A 21,426-nucleotide genomic window follows, 5' to 3' on the forward strand; every position below is an offset into this window, starting at 1 on the left:
TAGTTGTATGGAATTGGGCACATTATTTAACCTGCGTTGTCTTTATTTTTCTCATCTGTAACACTAAAGCCAAACTCTTAATGTTTACCCAGGGTTACTGTGAAGATTAAATGAACTAATAAATGAAAATGTACTTTGTAAACTATAACGTACTACACATACGCAAAGTAAAATACATTAACTACATTTCTTACTTTTATATAATTTAAACTGTGCTGTCAGGGTGTGGTTCTTTGCTACTTAAATTATCTGGAAACTTGACTAGTAAGAGAATGGAGCCTTAGACCACTCTTGAGACAATTATCAGTGGAAAAATGCTCAATAAATAGGTATCATTGTTAAGGATTTAGTCACTTTGACTCTCCTAAACACTGCCTGAATTCAAAAACTACAAGTCAACAATTAAACCACAACTGTCGGGAACAAAAATCCAAATAAATAATTTTTAATTATGATACATTACTTATTACAGTAAAAATGGGCATTTTCCCCTTCAAAAGCAGAAGCACCAGTCTTAGAATTTATAGTATGAATGGTATTTTAAGTGAAATATAGCATAATATTATGTGCAAACATTATTTTAGTACAGAACATACTTTCTAAAAGTAAAGTAATTTCACACACTGAAATCTGTTAGAATGGAAATAAGTCATGCTGAATAATGAAATAAAAACCCCCATGACTTTCAAAGTCCACTTCAAATGAAACATGGTGTGCTGCCGAATAGAAGATACATGAAAAATTAAAAAGCTTGACTAGCTCAAAATAGAGGGACTTCTTACACAAATACGACTCGCGTAGAGGTTTCTTTTCACATGGTCTCAGTGATTCTGTGAGAAACTGAAGTGAATGTTTTATTTCAGAATTAATTTTTGTTCATTGGTCATCATTTTTTATTGAACCTACTCTGTGTGAGGCTTTGTTATAGGTGCTGGGGAGACAGAGAAGACAGACACAGTCCTGCCCTTGAGGAGCTCACAGTCTAGTGGGGGAAACAGATAAGTTGACACTGATTTTTAAATTATAAAAATGATTAGACAACTTGATAAACGTTTTCGTCATCAAACACACTTTGGGTGTTATGAATGGATGGTGAAAAGGGACGATGTCCAATGCAGTGAAAGACCATCTGCTTCAATATCATGTGACTTCTGCGAAGGCAGTGATGTGGTTCTGCAAAAAGAAAAGAATTACAAAGTCAGAGCCCTGGAAAAACTGGCTTTGTAAAAGATTCAGTGCTTTTACAAATAATCATTAGCCTCATATAAAACTGTAGCCCAGGTGTGTTTAAACTGCAAAAGCATACAGCATTATTCAAATGAGTTGTACATATTATTACATAAATTTGGCTGCTAATTATATATTTTATTCAATATTATTAATTAATCAAATAGAGTAAAATGTTATACCTGCCTTATTCAAAATTAACACTGAAATTTGGAGAGATAAAAATGGCAATGCCAGGCATGTTAATATTCTGTTCAGTGTTAATGGAATTTTAATGCTGCATGTTGAAGTTTCAGACTAATTGCTCCCTGTGAGACAGATGGCATAGAAGGAGTGGTGAAATGTTCAGACTGAAATGGCATTTGCTAGTTGACAAAGATCTCCTTTAAACACTTCATTTTTGATGCATGAATCCAGACTACAGACTGCAATCTCTGTTGTTTACCTCAACCAGAAAATTCTTTAAGGAGGTTTAAAATTTTTTGTTGTTGTTGTTTGTTTAAGCAACTGAATTGTGTACAAAGGAACCCTGCGGAATGGCTAATATTTAAATGGTTTCAGGCATGCAACAGGCCATACCATGGCTGCTGAAATACTGCAGTGGAAAATCGACATGACATAATTAATCATGCCACATATAGGTCATGTCAAGAGCTAACTTAAGTGACAGCCCCAACCAATAACAGCAGCATTATGGAAGGGTTTTACCATCAAATTACCTGTTTGGAATATTTTTCATAGTAGCTTGGACTCTTTATAAGTCAAAGACATCCTAAATAGAATTTCACGTAATGAATGCACGCCATGAGATTTCTTCCGTGTATGTGTAGCTCTTTTCAGGTTAAGGTGTTTTAAATAGCTGAAACATTTTCTGAATGTATGTGAATAAATTAAAATTCATTTTCACTGAATTGAGGCATATTAACTGCAACTAGAAGGAGATTACTAACCAGAGCTTAAGGCATTATTTTCTAGGTGCGACCCACTTAAGCCTAGAGAAAAACAGTATCAGTAAGAATCAGTAGTGAGCAGAGCATGCGGACCCTTTTACTAACTGCTTGCCAAGACCTTAGATACTTTAATTGCCCATTTAAAAAAATGCATGATGAAAATGTTGGCAAATTCAACAGTTCATCTCTAAGTTTTCTTGAGTTTTCCTTCCAAAAGCACAAGCATGACTTTAGGACAAAAAATATTTGTCAGAGTTATATAATGCACTATGACTGAGTAAAAGCCCTAAGAACTGTGGAAACAGTACATCATAGTTTTATTTCCAGTGGCCCCATGGGGACTTGAAATCTGTGAACAATTTGATATACAGTGTTTCAGTACAAAACTGACAGGAGTGCACTCCTCTGGACAGGACCTAGCACATAGTAATTTCTGGAAAGATGTTAAGATATAAATTGAAGATTGATCAGTCAGCGGCAAATGGAGGGTAGGGAAAGGGTGAAGACATGACAGTAAAAATAAAGGAAAGGCGATTAAAACAAAGGAGAGGGCTTCCCTGGTGGCGCAGTGGTTGAGAGTCCACCTGCCGATGCAGGGGACACGGGTTCGTGCCCCGGTCTGGGAAGATCCCACATGCCGCGGAGCTGCTGGGCCCGTGAGCCATGGCCGTGAGCCATGGCCGCTGAGCCTGCGCGTCCGGAGCCTGTGCTCCGCAACAGGAGAGGCCACAACAGTGAGAGGCCCGCGTACCGCAAAAAAAATAAATAAATAAAATAAAAGTACGTTTTGGTGACCACTAGATCTTCCTTTCACTGCCCATAAATTCTGAATGATATTACCCCTTTCTTTATGCTAAGTCATTACCAGGTTAAACTTCAAGGGTAAACAGTTTGTTTCCAGACTGACTCCACTTTTAGATCCCAGGGCTCTGGGGAAATGCCTGCTTTTTCCAATTAGTACCCTTTCACTTTCACATCACAATTAAGTTCTAATCTCTGAGTTGATTTTTCCTATTTGACTGGACTTAGAAGGGTTCTACTTGGGGCTAATCATTTAAAGATGGTCATTAGGTAAACAGAGGAAAATAAATAACAAAGTGACTATGCAAAAAGAAGAGAAAATAAAGGGGAAATTTAATAACAGTTTCCAAGTACATTAAAGGAGTATACAGAGAGCACAGGGGCCATCTGTTTATTAATTTCACTAAGAGCAAATAAACCCACACCACAGACTGAAAGGGATGGACCTTATATCTCAGTATGCTTTAAGAAATAAGATGAATTCTCGTCTAGCACAGGAGCAGTTTTTCCCTGAAAGAATCTTGAGAAAGGGCAAACTAATTACTTAAAGTCCTTACCATCTAGAAGACTCTATGATTCTATATTATAACAATTACATGCATGTAAATGCATGATTTGAAATATTCAAATGGTATAATTCCTATGCAGGAAGTTATGACATTGCTCACTTCATCAGCATTTTTCTCAGTAATATTTAAAAAAACAGAATTGCACTTAATATTTTCAGATCACCTGTCTTGAGGAATGGACTCCCTATGAGGCAAACTAGGTGACAAGGATTTTCCCCTTTTAATACAGCTGAATTCTTAATATGCACTACTAAATCTTATTAGTAGATGATAGTGCAAACACTCAGCAGGCAAACCAAAAACTCATGCATAGAAGCTTAATTCAGAGTCACAAGAAGAAAGTGGTCATATAAATCATCAGTGCAATTATACATACAGAGGATTAGAGTGGAGATAACAAAGCTTGTGTCCAAAGAGTTGAAGATTAGAATATGCTACATCCATTAGAAAGTGTTCATTCAAGTCCACAGCAAATCAGTGAGCAAAATACTGAATCCAGTCCTTGAGTGCAGAGGTCCCATGGAAAAACAAGCGCTTGTTTCTGAAAAGTAGTTTTGGATTCTTAAATTTGATATACTCTAAGTCTCTAGCATATCAATTTTTGAAGCCTTAAGTTCTATGTGAAAATTTCTGTTTTCCTATTTATTCTATACCCCCAGTTGTATAAATTATGCTTTGGAATTTTAAAAAGTTACTTAAAACAAAATTGTCATTTACTTATGACATGAAAATTTGGTGATGACTTGCCACCTGACAAGATCTGCCACCCGCCATTTCTCTTTGAGAAAACAGAGGGAGATGCAAAATGAGTACCTCAGGTAAGAAAACAAAAAATAGTCACTACTATTAAGGGCTATTTCATTGAAGAACGCTAATTTCCCATTAATGAGTGAAAAAAAAATCAGTGAAAAAACAAAATATATTTGAATAAATATATACAAAATTTTATATTGAATAAAAATAACAATAACAACCCAAACAACCTAGTATCTAAATCCGTTTTCGTTGTAATGGAAACCTGCACAAAAGGACACGGTTTCTGTATTTGCCTTAGCTTTGCAACCAACTCCAACACCAGTGCGCTCTAGCGCACATACGTTTATTGCCTTAATTGAAGGTGTTCACAGTGGCTGATTCCCGTTATCCAGCTGAAAAGCCTTGCAAGACAGCCTTTAAAGGACCTTCCCTGTGAATTTTCTTCTTGACCATTCTCAATAGGTTGGAGTTGGGACACCTACAAAATGTGTTTTATATATTATTTCAGTGTTTATTTAAATATTGATTGACTTACTTGGATAAAGTGCTAGTCTATTTAAAGTTCTATGCTGTTATATTGCTGCACCAAATGCTGAGGTTAAATGTTGTTCCAGTTCCTTTCTTTCTGGATGATTATAAACAGCTTTTGTTTTTTAACAGGAGGTTATCAGCAATCAGCTTTGATGCTAAACTTAAGCATAAAATGGGATCTGTGCATATGATGGCTAACTCAATGATTTGTGTACTCAGCTCTATTGGTAAGGAAGCTGGGTGGCATAGTGGACTCTGGAGTCAGGTAGTGTGAATGTCAAGTGTTTGAAGGTGGGCTCCGTACCAACTGAAATTTTCACAAGCAATTTAACCTTTCAGAGACTTAGCTTTCTCATTTGTGAAATGGAAATAATAATACCTATTCGAATAGATTTTTATTAAGATTAAATGAGATGATATGAACAAAGGTCCTTGTCTCTACTCAAACATATCATTATATTGATAGTTGTCTGTAAAAGCCAGAGAAACAAGATTAAAAAGTAAAAGAAAAGAAAGAAAAGGAGAGAGAATGAAGTCAAGAAGATTTTTATAATTGGTTGGAATTTCACAATGCTATAGTCTACAATTCTAATATCCAAACAAACTTTAAAACCCAAATGTTTCTGGTAAAATTGGTGCAAATTCATTTGGTGGTAAAAAACAAACCTGAATAGCTGTGAGGCAATTTGTACTCTGTTATGCTGTGGAAATATCCATCTTTGATTACAAAGTGATGCCCAAGATCCTGCTTGTGTAACAGAATACACAGTACTTTCCCCTAAAATATAAAATATTTTAATCCTGAAAAACACCTAGCACTAATGATTTAGGATAAGGAATCATGGTCCTATAATAATCAACAATTATTACAGACACAGCCTACATTTTATCAGGGGAAGGTGGATGGATGTCATACTCCCAAATATTGGCTATCTTTATTTTGCATTTGCTTCCTTCCTTCCTTCACTGTGTCTCTTGATGAAGGCAAAATGGGTAGGAGAAGAGAGAAGGAAGAAAAGCAGTAGCATATGAAGTGTGTGCTCTTAGACTCTACTTTGTCACATTGTTTTCCTCCTGGTAGGTTGTGAACTTGGTGAGTATTTTAGAAAAGAGAAATGATGTTAGGTCCATATTAGAAGAAATTATTAGAGAACTTCAAACTTGAGACTACAAAACATTGTAAAGTTCATCTAAGCAATTTCTTGTTTTAAAAAGTTGGGGATGTGAAGATATAAAAGATAAACGTGATAGAACCAGAGTTCTCTCAGGAAAGATGACTTTTGGGGAACTATTTCTTTTTTTTATAGTGGTTCTGTTTCAATTCAGAGTTTTATATTAGTTCAGAGTTTTGTTTCTTCGCAGGAATTTCCTTTTACACCAGTCTGAGAACCACTGCCAAAAGGTACAGAAAAGTGATTAGTTAGCAATGTGAGCACTGCCAGGTATATACAATCAATTCTTAAAATATTATTTATCTGGTAAAAAGAGCATTGCCTAAAAAAGCAGTAATCCTGAATGGTTCTCCAAAAAAAAAAAAAAAAAAAAATCTCTGTGTTTAAATACTTCTGGGAACAGCTGCACATTATTTCCCTTGCTTAGAACTTCACGGGGCATAAGGTATTGAGAAGATGTGTAATAAACTCTTGGGTTTCACTGTAACTCAATGTTTCCCAATGCACTGACATGAAACTCCAAGTAAGTCTATCAATACTAATGTGTTTATGGTCCTTAGTGGATGTGGGTATCCCTGGACTCTACCTAAAGTTTCTTAACTTCCCTAACTCTAATGACCTGTCTAACATACTTTTAGCCCATATTCACAACTATGTTCTCAACCATCAACCCAATGTACCTCCTGGCCTACCTCCCTCATACTACGAAGTTTCTTTGGCCATTTTAGAAATTTCCCAACCAATAATTGTGCATCTGCTCCAGCTCATCTTGCTTCTTTTCAATTCTATTTCTATTACATTCATTCTGGACCCCATTTGAACTCTCTTTAATGGCATCCTCAAGTCTCTTGACCCAGTGCTCTTACCTCACTTGCCAAATAAAACCTTGGTGCAAGCTCGTTCCTCTATCTGGAATATTTTTCTCTCCTTCTCCCATGGCCACCAGTCCTTCAGATCTCTACTTAGAGGATGTTGTAAGCATCGCTAAGTTTGGATGGGTCCCCGTTTATGTGCTCCTCTAGCATAGTTATCATCACCCTGTTCTGAATTTGCTTATAAAATTATTTATAAAATCTATAAAAGTACAGACTCATGAGACTGTAAACTCATGAGTCCTGGGAAAGGTACCATAGTGCTGCTTATTTGATATTTGTTACATGTTTCATATATTACAAACCTAGTAACAAATAAAATTTTACTATACATAACAAATGATGGTAAAAAAGGTAACTCACCCATAAATTGTACTCATGCCTTCTTTTACACTAGTATTTTAATCTAACTAATGGCTTCTTATTTAATTTCTCTTTAACTTTTTAAGAAAGCATTATATTTGCTAAATAAGCAGCCCAATGCTACTTGACAGAGAAGAATCAGAGGATGTGGGTAATGAATCAAGTGCATGATAAGTTCTTGTATAACCAGGAGCTGATTAGAACTCTTTATTTAAAAACTTGCCTATTTTCAGAAAGAGGTAGCAGTCAATAAAAATCTGGATGAGCTACATCAAGAGTAATTTCAGAACCATTCAAACCCATAAGGGCCATTAGGCATGACACAGATACTTCAGAAACATTTTGTAAAGGTAAAATATTGAATATATTTACCATACAAACCAACAATCCCATTCCTAGGTATTTATCCAAGAGACTGAAAAATATACATTTTCACAAAAACCTGTGCATGAATTTTTATATCAGCTTTATTCAAATTTGGGAAAAACTGGAAACAGCCCAAATATCCTTCAATTGGTAAATGGATTTTAAAAAATGATGGTACATCCTATACAACAGAATACCACTCAGCAATAAAAAAGGAAAAAAAGAAAACAGGTAACAACATGAATGAATTTCAAATGCATTATGCAAGGTGAAAGAAGACTCAAAAGGCTACATACTATATGAATCCATTTATATGACATCCTGGAAAAGGTAAAACTATAGGAACAGAAAAAAGATAGTGGTTGCCAGGGGTTGGGGGCTAAGGGAGGGGTTGGCTACCATTTTAGGGTGATAGAAATGTTCTATAACTTGATTGTGGTTATCATTACATGATGGTAGGCATTTGTCAAAACTCATAAAACTATATGCTAAAAAGGGAATTTTATAGGATGTAAATTATGCCTTTAATAAACCCCAATTAATAAAAGGAGTATTAAGCCACTCTATGAATTAAGTCTAAGGGCCAAGTGATGACTAGAATCTGTCAGTTATTGAACTATTGTTTCAATATTTGTTTCAGTCACAAAAACGGAAATACAAAATAAATGTACAGGAAGGTATTCAAAAGATGCAAATTAAAATGAGGTACTTCATTTATTTTTGACCTATAAGATTGGTGAAGATTGTTAAGAACAATATTCTCCGTTCTTGGTTTGATGTGAATCAAACCGAAAACCTTAAGAGTACTCATCCTCTTTTTTTCCAGCATTTCCACTTCTATAAATACATGTTAAATAAGTTATTAATTGAACTTACAAATATATCTATTTTAGAGATGTTTACCCTAGTATTTATAATTGTGGGAAATTGGAAGTGGAAGCAATCCTCTGCCTAACAAAGGTAATGATTAATTTATATGGATTAAAGCTTTTCAATGTAATTCTATATTGTAATTCTATGTGTACAGCACAGTGATTATGATCTGGAGCTCTGCAGTGATACACATGGAATATAAATAAAAAATGGAAAAAACAGTTCTGTATTCCAATTTCAGAATGCAGGTTATGTGACCTTGGGCAAATTACTTAACCTCTTTAAGTCTCCTTCTCTGTAAAATCGGAATAACAAGCTACACTCAAATGATTTCTGTAAAAACTAAAATGGCATTTTATGTGTGATGTTCTTTGCGTAATTCTGGACACATATTAGGTTCTCACTGAAGATTAGCTTTTACAGTTATGCTTGATATGATGATATATTCATTGATCTGTGAGCATACTCATGATATACTGTTACATGGGCAAAAGCTGGCTACAGAAGGGAGCATCCAGGGAGGTCCTGTACCACACACAAACTCAGACACATATTCATGGGGTCTCGAAGGCTATTTTAAGAAAATATGTCCAGTGATTACTGTGGTAGGATATGGATATTTCCTATTCATTACTGTTTTGCTTATCCAGATTTTCAAATTTTAAGTAATGTACATGTTACTTGTTGCTCCTTTAACAGAAATGACAAACAACAAAAACTAAATGTGGTTGTTTCATTAGACTGGGAATGGGGTCATTGTTTATTTTCCTAGTTTTAGTCAAATAAAACTGTATTTTCTCTACCAAAAATGTTCATAGTGTCATGGTGCTTTGGACTGATTTTGAAGGCTGCCATAGCTTCAAAAGCGTCTCTAGGACAGTCTACCAAAAGGGAACCAATCTGAGAGAAGAGGGGGATGAATGGGTGGAAGAAGTTTTCCATGTGTAACTAACGATGTGTGCACTGAGAATGATTTTTTAAATCCATCATCGTCTTATTCTGTCCTTAACTAATGACTGCACGAATCATATAATTTAAAAATGCAGTCATCAACTCTATATTTATTCATAAAATGAGATGAGAGAGCTTGTTTATATTCGAAAGTAATGTACTGAAAAGACGCTTTTATAAAAGGCCTGCTAGATATGACTGAACAAAAAAATCTGGCTTTTATTCTTTGTATAGTATATTATGATTCATAAATAGTGTGGAGAAATAAATAATGAATATATGTAAGTACAAATAGGAAAAATGACATATGGCAAAGTAATATCAGTATATGCTAATTTTTCTAACCTAAAACGTTGATGCCTGGTTGGAATTTTTAAGCTTCCATTTTCGATTGCCTTTTTTAAGCAATATTGAATTAACAAATGAGAACAGAGTACAGCATGTAAACATTGATTCACTTCAAATATTTTTCATAAGTGCTCAAAGCTTAGATTGAGAAAAAAGGCCTAAAATATAAAGATATTTTGTTCCACTAACTCTTCCAGTATCTGATCACTAATACAGTTGTTTTGACAGGTCCTATGTAACATTTACATTACAGCTCAGCAGCTCTGTTAAACAAAGATTTGCATTATAGAAAAGGAACTGAATCTTAAACAGATTGCCATTGTTATTCAAGCACAACATTTTGAAACCTCAAAAGAATTTATCACAGAGAGCACCGCGTATAATCATATTCGTCTTGGCAAGAAACCACAGGATTGTTTTGCTGTTGCTATGACACTAATGTATGCAACATTTTATACTATAAGATTTTCTGCCACATGTGCTATGTATGACATAGACGATCTGTATACATTTTTAAATCCGTGAAATATATCTATAAGGGTATCCTATCCTGCAATAAAATGAAAATCCTATTAAGGGAATCATTATTGTTACAGGAGGGAACTAACTTGTGTTAAGCACCTACCATGTGCCAAGAAGTTCATTTGGGATCTGTTAAGCCCAACAATTACTCCATAAGGAAAACATTATTATATCAACCTTTTTGGAAAAGGAGAAGAGGAATAATTTGTCTAATCCCGCCTAGTTCTAATGTAGACAAACCAAGCTTCAGACTCAGGACTGCCAGCTGCAGAAGCTTGTCTCTCCAACCTCCACCCCCACCCCCACTCTGCCTAAATTTCAGCTCAGGCTTCACCTTGATTTCTGTGATTTTATAATCTGCAAAACAGTCAATGTAAATGTCAATGCATGGGCTTTCCTGGGTCACCGTGAATTCTCTTAGAATTTTCCTATCCATATAGTTTTCCTTCGCAGTTGCCATGGGAATTAAACAAAACATGGTAATTTCTATCTGTATTAGTACACATTCCTTATGCCATTTCTAGATTTTTCAAACTGTTATCACTGGTTACCACTTTCACTCAGGTGATGCTTCTGTGAATCAGGAAGTGCTTTCATACAACGAAGCTTCTTGGGTAGTACAGGTTAGTGGAAAGTCCCTGACCCGATGTACAAAGCTGTAATCTTGTAAATTATTCCTAGCATTACCTTCCCTTTCTTGTTGTTGGCAAGAGGGAATTACCTTTGGTTTAAATGATTAGGTCACATAAACCTAAGAAAAAATGATGCTTAGGCTTAGATGGAAAAAAAATATTTTTTCGCAAAAAGCATTGCCTATACCTGGCCCTATCCACTGAGTTCTCAAAGTGATCTCCAATGAGCCAGCCATAAGTGGCTACAGTGGCCTGTTCTATTTGCCTTAATAAAACTATGCAGATTATCAACTCCTCTCAGATTTATTGGAAATATTCCATTTTCTATCAAATCCCATCTATCCTTACATTTATTTTTAAATATTTTTGCTCCCTTGCTAGATAGTGAGTGTCCCTTTCTTTAGATCTGCTGTTTGGCACCAGTTAAGATTGATAATGCATAAGCACACATCATGTGTATGTGCTTACCTATGCAAATCTGAACAGCAGCTTTCTGCCTTAGAGAGAGAACAAGCAGAGGGCAAGAGGGAAAAAACAAAAGCATTTAGTGTTTTGTTTCTGGGATGAATGAAGCTTGACCCAGGAGGACCCCTGGAAGGAAGGAAGTCAAGGTGCTCCTTTTCTGTTAGTTATGGCCAAGAGAAATGTCTGAAGAGAGGACAGGAAAACTCCAAAGATGGAAGGTCAGCAGGTTTCTTGAGGTGGGTAGGGTGGAGGGATAGTTTTCTTAGTGACACCCTGGTCAGCAGTTAGCCCTTTTTCACTGTAAAGTACTGGTATGGTTAGATAACCCCTGCATATAGACCGAATGCTTGTGTGCCCCCAAATTCATATGTTGAAACCTAATCCCCAACATGATATCAGGAAATGGGGCTTTTGGGAGGTGATTAGCTCATAAGGGCGGAGTCTTTTATGAATGGGATAAATATTCTTATAAAGACCCTAGAGAACTCCCTCACCCCTGCTGCCATGTGAAGACACAGGGAGAAGATGGCCATCTATGAACCAGGAAGTGAGCCCTCACCAGAGACTGAATCTGCCAGTGCCTTGATCTTAGACATCCTAGCCTCCAGGATGGTGAGAAATAAGTTTCTGTTATTTATAAGCCACCAGTCTATAGTATTTTGTTATAGCAGCCTGAATGGAGTAATACAACTCCTCTGATCAGAATCAGCACCCCACCAAGAGAGACTTTGCCAAATGATGCCTGGTCAGTCAGTATGGCACAACATGGCTGTATTGAGGTCTAGTCCATGTCATCTTTATCATTTATCTGGATTTTTACAACAGCCTCTCAGATTGGTTTTTGTTTGATTTTGTTTTGCTGCAGTGTTGCTCTCCTTCAATTTATTCTGCATTCTGAACACGCCATTTCCTTCCTTACACTCCTTCATGGCTCCCCTTTGCTTACAGGGTAAGAACCAACTTCACAGTGTTGCGTAAAAGACCCTTCACAAATTTTCATCAAACATGACAGAGAGTACTTTTCCATATACTTCTTTTTCACTTGCATTTGATCTCTAATGATGTGCTTATTCATGAACTTTGCCCAGTTTTCAATTCGGATGTTTTATATATTACAGACATTAACCCATCGGCAAGTGTGTAGTTTACATCTTACACTTCGTCATTGGACTTTTAAAACTGTTTAAACTACTCTTGATAAATTTTATTTTAAAAAATGCTTGAACCTAAATTTTTCTAGTCAGTAACGCAAGAATGAAGCAGTAATATTGAGTACCTCCTTTATAAAATCTACAAATTATCATACTTTGACAATTTTATTAGCATTATCTAAGATTTGTCTCATTTTGTCATTGCTGTATTAGTTTATTTTGTTATAGGTCTTCTCTCTAAATGAATTTTATAATTTTGCCCTGTTTCTGTCACTGCATTTACCACAGTCAATTCTAATTAAGTCTATATTTAAATGGTTTCCATTTTTCCTGCCAACTCATTCATAATATGACTCTTCTCAATTTGAGAGCTCTAGATATTGGTGTTTTGCTCAGTTAACTGGTAAATATCTTCTGGTACGAGCAAATATCTTCTTTCATGAGTAATATAGTTCCTGAATTCTTACGCATGTGGTGCTTTATGATTATCTTAACACTTAAATGACCTTTTGGGTGGGAATAGAATTCGTATGTCACCACCTTTTTCATGGAAACTCGGAAGACATTACTCCATTTTATTCTGGCATCTAATCCTATAGAGGGAGAAGTCTGAGACTAACATGCTGTTAGTCTTGGGTGGTATATTAGTTTTGTGTGTATTAATTTTCAGTAGGCACACTGTATTTTAACCTCAAAAGCTCAGTTGGCTTCCAACAACATATGTGGGTATATACCTCCTCATACTACGTGTTGGTGGTCAGGTTCTATGGATCTGCCCCAAGCTACAGGTTGGGTGTTGGTCTGCTTCCCATGACTTCCCATTCTGGGACTCAGGCTGTCAGAACAGCCCGTATCTGGAACACAGCCTTCTCCTGGAAGAAGGCTCAAGAGCAACAGGGTGGGCAGAAGCTCATGATGGCTCTACAAGTTTCTGGTTGGTGGGCTATCTATCAGGTTCACTCACATGTTATTGATCAAGTCCAAAATAACTGGAGCAGGAAGGATACTCTGCGTATAGAAGAGGGTAGTTAATAATTGGGAACAAAAATACCATCTACCACAATATTTATAGAATTCTTTCTTCAGTATTGAAATTTGAAAATTTCACTGAGAAATATCTAAATTCTGGTATATATTTTAATTTTCCCTTGTATCCTGTTAACCCTTGGAGCCTAAAGATTCAGATATTTATTTGGAAGGAAAGTTTACTTATAGTATTTCTCTGAATATTGCTATAGCTTCATTTGTCCTCTTTAGCATCTACAGTGTTACATTTCTGTGGTATATCCTTCATATCTATTATTTTTACTCAGATCAATTCTATTCTCTTGTTCTTGTACTATGAATTCTGAAACCTGTCCTTAACATAACTGATTTCACTTTCTCCATTGTGGATTTTGTTCTTTATGGTTTCTAGTATTGGTTTTAATCTTGCCATGACATTCTTTTCTTACATTAGTTTCCTAATTGTTCCAGCTATCTTTCATCTCTCATTTCACATATTTTCTTTAATTTCCTTGACAGTAGAAAGCAGATATTATCTACAATGAATTTAATTATCTTGTAATCTTTTTTTCCCTCAAAAACGTATTCTATCTCTTAAAATATGTCTCTCTTCTGTGTCACGAAATCATTTTAAAGGATTTAAGTAATTGTCCTGATTATTTATACTTGAATCAGAATAGATTTAGCTCAGTTTATCTTCCTAAACTGAGTGGGAGAAGATTCAAAGACCCCTGAACTGTTTTCTTGAATAGTCAGGGAATCCTTCACCTAGATCTTAAGCTGAAGAGCTGGAGAATGTAGTTTTATAATATCATTTTGATGATTTACCAGCCTGACAGGAGTGGGAGAAGAAGCTGAGGCCATGGACATTTCCAGGAAGGTCACTTTATTTCTATATGAAACTATATAGAAGCTATAATGAAACTATTGCTATGGCTGCTGAAATATCAGGACTGCTATTCTGTTCAGCTTAAACTCTACTACAGGAAGATGGCATAGTCCTTGGAGGCAGCTTATTTATTTTTATTTTTTTACCCATTTTATGGTACCCATTCAGTTCAGGAAAGGGTTCTTTCATCTGGCACGCGCCCATATTAATGAGAAGCCTGATCAGAGGAAAGCTTCTTGCCTGAAGGCTTTCTTTTGGTGTGTACTTGCCTATCTGCTAACGCTGCTTCAACATGGTGTTGGTCCAAGGTGCTGAATTGTGCTCTAAATAAGTCTTCTCGTTCTCTTAAAGGTCATTCTTATCTCTTGTCCTCACTCTTTGAAATTTTGGAGGTATTACTGGGATCGTATAGGATTTTAGCCACTTCTGCAACATTGAACTTTACTGGCAAAGAAAAATTTCAATTGTCCTTTGGTGACATCCATCAAACTGGATCTATTTACACTATATCTAGTAGAAATGCCTATAATTTTACTCTATCTTGTTTTCTCTCTGTGACACAGCTATTAAGATATTAACTCCTACTTTGCTCTTGCCAATATAGGAGAGTAAAGCTAATGAATATGTAAATGTTTCCATCTTCATTTCCTAGAAGGAGAGGCAGACTTTTGGTTTTTGGACTCCCGAGAGTAATTAATGGTGTCTTTGTGTTTTTGGAGACCTCCTGAAGCCAGCACCCCCTGAAGATTCTGTTTGGGATGCATGGGCCCTTGAGGGCAGGAGCCAGAAAAGGATAAGTTTGAAAGGGAGGAGTGGTGCGACTTGGCTCCCTGGGGCCTTCGGTCAGTGGGATTTTGTGGCTCCTGCAAATGAGAGGCACCTACACACAGCTTGTGTCAGGGCCCCAGGACAGATAGGACCTGAAATGGAGATGACTGCAGGTGTGCCAAGGACAGCTGGACCCTGGGCGTGATGCATAAAGGCATGTGAGCTACAACCAAGGTCTCCGTGCCCAATTTGGCAGAGAAAAATAAACCAAACACTCTCAAAAGGTTTGTGGGAGTCATAAGGAAGGGGCACAGGAATTTAAATTATTCCAGGGAAATTTTTCCAAGGGACTGCTCAATCAGAACATATCAACAGTCAATACGAGGAAGCATAACCAAGACCTCCTCAGAGAGCAGCTGAAGAAAACTGAATAATTTTAAAACACTATAATTATTTTAGTTACACAATTTTTCATGAATATAGCCTCATTACAGGAAGATAAAGAGAAAATGAGAGAGAAAAGGAAGAAAGGAAGGAAGGAAGGGAGGGAGGGAAGGGAGGAAAGGGAGGAAGACAGAGACAGGAGAGAGAGAATCAGGTCCACTATGGCAGTTGCTCTCAGGCTGGTGTCTGTAGGTACCCTGCCCCCTTCTCTCTCTCATCTATATGCTCTTTTCTTTCCTACTAGAGAGAAATATCTTGTGTGGTGTTTTGCACACCTGGCTTCATCATACACAGACACATTTTATACATATCAACTTACAAAAATTTTACAACATACTAGAAAACTTTCCACATCTTGATTTACCTCATCCATTTTAACTGTGGAATAGTAATAATAATTATAATTCGTAATGATTAAGGGCTTCAAAGGTGCCAGACACTGCTCTAAAATGCTTGACTATTATCTTATTGAACTCTTACGACTATCATTCTATGAATCATTCTATGAAGGAGAAAACTGAGTCACAGAGCATTTAGGTAAGCTGCCCAAGATCAAAATTGTCCATAACTGCCAGCTAGTCTACCTCTAGAAACTGTAAGCAGAAGTACCACACTATAATGTACTGGATCCCATTGTAGGAATGTATCACAACTGATTTAATAATTCACTACAGATATACACTTTGATCTTTCATGATTTGATATTACAAACGGCTGTAATAAAGTTACTGATAACTTAAATAAGTGGGCATTGAGATATGATGGGCTACTTTCCACAGATGATTAATTCTTTTCATAAAACCAAATGTAATGAATGTTCAGATTTATTTAGCCTTCAGAAAAATCATGACTTTTCCTCAAACTGTGGTAATTAACTATATGACAAACTCCCTATAATTAAGGGGAAAATTGCTGGCATTTTATAAGCAAGAACGTTTGCATGCTGTAATTACTCTGTAGTGTACCATCTATCAAACATGTACTTTGAACATGAGGTTATATAAGTACATAACTTCCAAAAGAAACCCTTTGCCTTCTCCATGTAAAACTGACAACCAGAAAATGATAGTTTGGCATAATAATGCTAAAACACTAGGCCATGCCTGTGGACCACACTTTAACACTGGGCCTTCTTTCTCTCCTCAGAGGGCCAGCTTTAAGGATTTAATGTCATTCTCCAACTATCGGTTATTAAGATCAACTTACTGGGGAGCGATTTGCATTCACTTGTTTCCCACTGTGAACTATGATGAAAAGCAATATATTTACTCCAAACATTCCTTATCACAGAAAGAAGAGAAAGCTACTGTGGGCTTCCCTGAAGTGATGGTCTTCTTCCCTTTCTGGCTGATGAGCTCAAATACATGTCCTCTCACCCGCAGAGCTCCTGGCGGAAACTCCTGAGACCCACCCTCTTCCTGTGGTCTATGTGAGTGAGGGCAGCAGACCACAAACTGCGCAGACAGCGTTCTGCCTTGCAGACAGGGATGGAGAGAGCGGAGAGGGAAGTTGGAGCTCAGCGGGGTGAGCGTAAATGTGCTAGGTGTGTGAAGGGGAGAATCAAATTAGATTCCAATCATCTTTATTGCCTAACTACTGGAGTGAAGACAAGGCACATGAATTTGTCATAAACAAAAATATTAATGAAAGAAAGAAGTTAATAAACACGGATCTCTTGCAATCTATGGATTCTAATAGAATATTTTTGCTTTCACCATCTAACATCTTAAAAGTCACTATAAATAAAAATGAATTTGCATAAAATCAAGAACAGAAATATTTTAATAACTTAATATACATAATGATGTAATGGTATATAAGAATATCTGGCAATGCTAGTAGACCACTAAAGAACCGTTATGCAAATAAATGTGTTAAAAAGCAGAAGACTGTGATTTTTGTTCAAGTTAATACATTGAGAGCTATATAAAATAAAGACTCTATTTTTTACCCTGACCATTTTCTTCAAAGTATGTTTAAGATCTCTTCCTAAATTCTACTGTTTTCTATATTTAATTTAAAATTAAACAAGATTGAATTTTATATGTATTATTCACTTATATATTTTATCACATAGGCATGTGTCTTGGATTACTATGTTGTATAATTTTTCTTTGCTGTTTATCAGTGATATGGACATTTGCAAACTGCTTAACTACTTGGAAGTTCAGTTTTCTTAACTGTATAATGAGGAAATTTATTATAAGAGGGCATCAACTAAACCACTGTAGAAAAAAGATGAAAACAATCCAATAACTCAAAGAGAAAAGAAATTTATTTGTTTTTCAGAACCATCTAGGGTACGTATGTGGACTGCTCCATGAGCTCATCCAGAACCTACGCTGTCAAGGAGAGGAGGTCGTCTTTAAAACTTAAAGACTATTCCAGTCATTTACCTTTTCCATTTGGCGAGAAGGAGTACAGAATGTCCAGGACAAGAGTTTTCAAAGAGATGACCCAGAGGTTGTTGCACCTACCCTTCTGCTCACATTGTATTGGTCTAAACTTGGTTGCATGGTCACACCTAACTGCAAGGGAAGCTGGGAAAAAGACTACAGCTGGGCAGCTGTGAGTGTAGCTAAAATTGGAGTGGGAAATTTCAGTAACTAAAAGGAAGAAGGGGAGAAGGAATACTGGTCAACTATTAGCAGTCTTTGCCACTAATAATACTCAGCTTTAAAAATTGTTGTAAAGAACAAAATTCTACTTGTAGAGCACAGAAGTGTTTTTGTGGAAGCAATCAGCATAGTATTTGACACATTCTGAATGATCACTAAATGCCCATCGCTATTTTATTACCATCATCATCATCATCATCATCTAGTGTCTCTATCCTCATCTAAATGCTTGAATTCCTTCCGCAGTATCATGGATAAGTGATTATTTAGCTATTCTTGAATCCCTATAGTAAAAAGAAATTTCATTGCTTTTAAGGTGGGAATTCTACTTTCAGAAAGTTGTTACTATTTACCAGACATTATTTATCTTTCCACACTTTCATTTCTTTCATCCTAATTGTGATCTCTGAGGCCCCACAGAACAAATCGCATCCCTCTGCCATACAGCAGTACTTCAGATATTTATGGGAAGATATTGCTTCTTTCTTGAGTTTTCTCTTCCTATAAACTAACCATTTTTGTTCCTTCCAGTCTCTTATAATCCACGATTTTGAGTCCACTCACCATCTTAGACACATCTATTTGCTCACTTAACAAATATTTATTGTCAACTTTTCTATTTTATCAATATTCACCTTTAAACCATGTTGCCAAGGGCAGTACACAGTACACCAAGTTGGTCTGAACAAAGCAAACCGTCAAACCCCTCATTCGGCATATCATTTTCCCTAAGTGGGACTTAAAACCATATTAACTTCTGGAAGACATATCATGCTGTTCACCCAAGCTGAATGGTAGACTTCTATACTCTCTGAGCCTTTTTCATTTGTGCACTTAACCTAGACATACCCTACCCTACAGGAACTTTTTTAAAAAGTCCAAATACAAAACACTTCCTTTATTTCTAGTTAATTGTTAGTTGTATCTTTGTTGTACTCTTCCAAGAATTTTTATTCTTTCATCCAATGTATTAATTATCCCTCACAGACTCAGACCATCTAAACCGCCAATTAGCATGTAACTGAACTCTTCATTTAAGATATTGATCAAAATCTGGACGTGGACAGGGCTGAGGAGAAGCCATTAGTAACCCTCTGAGCAGTCATTTAAAGTCTCAAGAAAAGTTATTGTTATCTACCTGCTTCTCTGTTCATTGCTATGCCCAATGAGGCCTTGACCTGCCATTCAAAGTGCTACCTAGTCAGGCTCCCTTCAGCCCAAGCTGACCCCCAGTTCCCCCCCTGAGCAGAAGCGCATGACTGGTGATTCCCTGCTGCCAGAACTTTATACACTGAGGTTCAACAAATATTTACCGAGTCCTGATTATGTGCCAGTTGTTACACTAAGCAGTTTCTCATATAAGTGAGGCATGGAAGAAATGGAATATATGCTATGAAAAAATGCTTATATTCTCAAGTAAAACTATTATTTTGCCCATGTATGGGACCCCTGTACAACATTCCTATCTTGAAGCTATGGCAACTTACAGAACGCATCCCATGTACAGACTCAGCATTTAGCGTGAGGGATTTGAAGAAATATTTTCCACGTGATATGCATTTTTCTAAGATGTTGTATTCAGTGACTAAATTCTTGCTAAATACCACATTAGACTCTGAGCTTGTTTTAGTAAATCAAAAATGACTGTGTAGGAACTCTCAAGAGTAATTATTCATTTGCTCTAACAATCACATTTAGAATTTAAATTATGAATCACCTGTACAGATGTTACCTTTTCCAAAGGACTTTCTACTCGAGGAATGCTGATCATTGGCATCTGTGCCAGATTATCTGTGTGTATATGCTCATTTTCTGGTTGTCTTCCTTTGAAATTATTTACCACACACACGACCTAAAATTTTGGGAAAAAATACAGTTAAAGCAAAGCCATGCTCCTTATAACTATGACCCTTGTGGATAGCCTGATAAATCTAATCACAATAAAGTATTGGAATTACTTAAATATTACATGTCTATAACTTTACATCCAGATTTATTTTGTGTAAATTTTAGTGGTTAATCCAGTGCAAGCATGTTCAAGAACATTCATCAATTAATATGTAGCTCAGTTAATAATGACAATTTTATTATTCCAAAATTTTCATTAAATTAGCTTATAGTCAATGCTCAAATCAATCCAAAAATAAGATCATAACCCTATAAAAATTCATAGCAACCTAACCTTTCCTTATTGTGGCTAAAAATTCATAGCAAGCTAACCTTTCCTATCGTGGCTAATAAATGCTAATTATTTCCCATTGCTTTAAGATCATTACATTCATAATAAACCTTCTACAATTGGCACTTTCTAATTTAGTAGCATCCTTTAATTAATCTAATTTATTGTCTATTATTGTATCCCACATATATTTGGCATTTCGACAATAGCTTACTACTGCTACCACTGAAATAGAAGAACTTCTACATAAAGGAAACTGGCCCTTGTTTCAATTATGCCACTTATATCTCACTTATATCCCATAAGTGACAGAATTTGAATTAAACCAGAAGTTCTCATATTCTAGTGTGCATAAAATAAAGTTCTGGCACTTTTAAAAATGCACATTCCGAAGCCTCCTCCTAAAAATTCTGATTTCACAGATGAAGGATAAGGCCTAGGAGTTGCCACTTTTAAAAGGCATTCCTGGTCTTCCCTGGTGGCGCAGTGGTTGAGAGTCTGCCTGCCGATGCAGGGGACACGGGTTCGTTCCCCGGTCCGGGAAGATCCTACATGCCGCGGAGCGGCTGGGCCCCTGAGCCATGGCCGCTGAGCCTGCGCGTCCGGAGCCTGTGCTCCGCAACAGGAGAGGCCACAAGTGATTTAAACAATTCAGGAAAATTATTTGTTATTATTTGCTTATATTGAACTAATGGGTAAGCTATTCTTGAGTCTTCTTTTTCTGGGTTTTATATTCTATAATCAAACCAAAATATAGAACTTACTTGCAGTTTATAACCTAACATTCATTTAAAAAAATAAATACTTAATATACAAGTATAAATTTACACTGTATATTTTTCACAAATCCTCCATTGGAAAGCCTTTCCTTTAGTAGGGCTCATTACTGAATATTTTCAAAGGCCAATTAGATCTTGGTTACTCTCCAGTTTTTAAATAAAATTTTCAAATCTACAAAATAACACATACTCTGA

At 36.2% G+C, this 21,426-nt stretch overlaps 1 protein-coding gene across 1 annotated transcript in view; it reads right to left on the reverse strand.

Annotated features, from left to right (window-relative positions):
* Nucleotides 1–429: 429 nt before the first annotated feature.
* PLPPR5 (phospholipid phosphatase related 5) overlaps nucleotides 430–21,426 on the reverse strand; it is a gene marked incomplete at its 5' end in the record, with an annotated part of 123,054 nt that continues 102,057 nt past the window's right edge. The window contains 2 exons of the mRNA XM_024751248.1: nucleotides 430–1,173; nucleotides 20,006–20,125. Coding sequence (XP_024607016.1) covers nucleotides 1,141–1,173; nucleotides 20,006–20,125 — 153 coding nt within the window. The remainder of the gene's footprint in view (nucleotides 1,174–20,005; nucleotides 20,126–21,426) is intronic.

The sequence above is a fragment of the Neophocaena asiaeorientalis genome, unplaced genomic scaffold, assembly GCF_003031525.2.
Source record: "Neophocaena asiaeorientalis asiaeorientalis breed wild unplaced genomic scaffold, Neophocaena_asiaeorientalis_V1.1 scaffold147, whole genome shotgun sequence".
NCBI classification, from domain to species: Eukaryota; Metazoa; Chordata; class Mammalia; order Artiodactyla; family Phocoenidae; genus Neophocaena; species Neophocaena asiaeorientalis.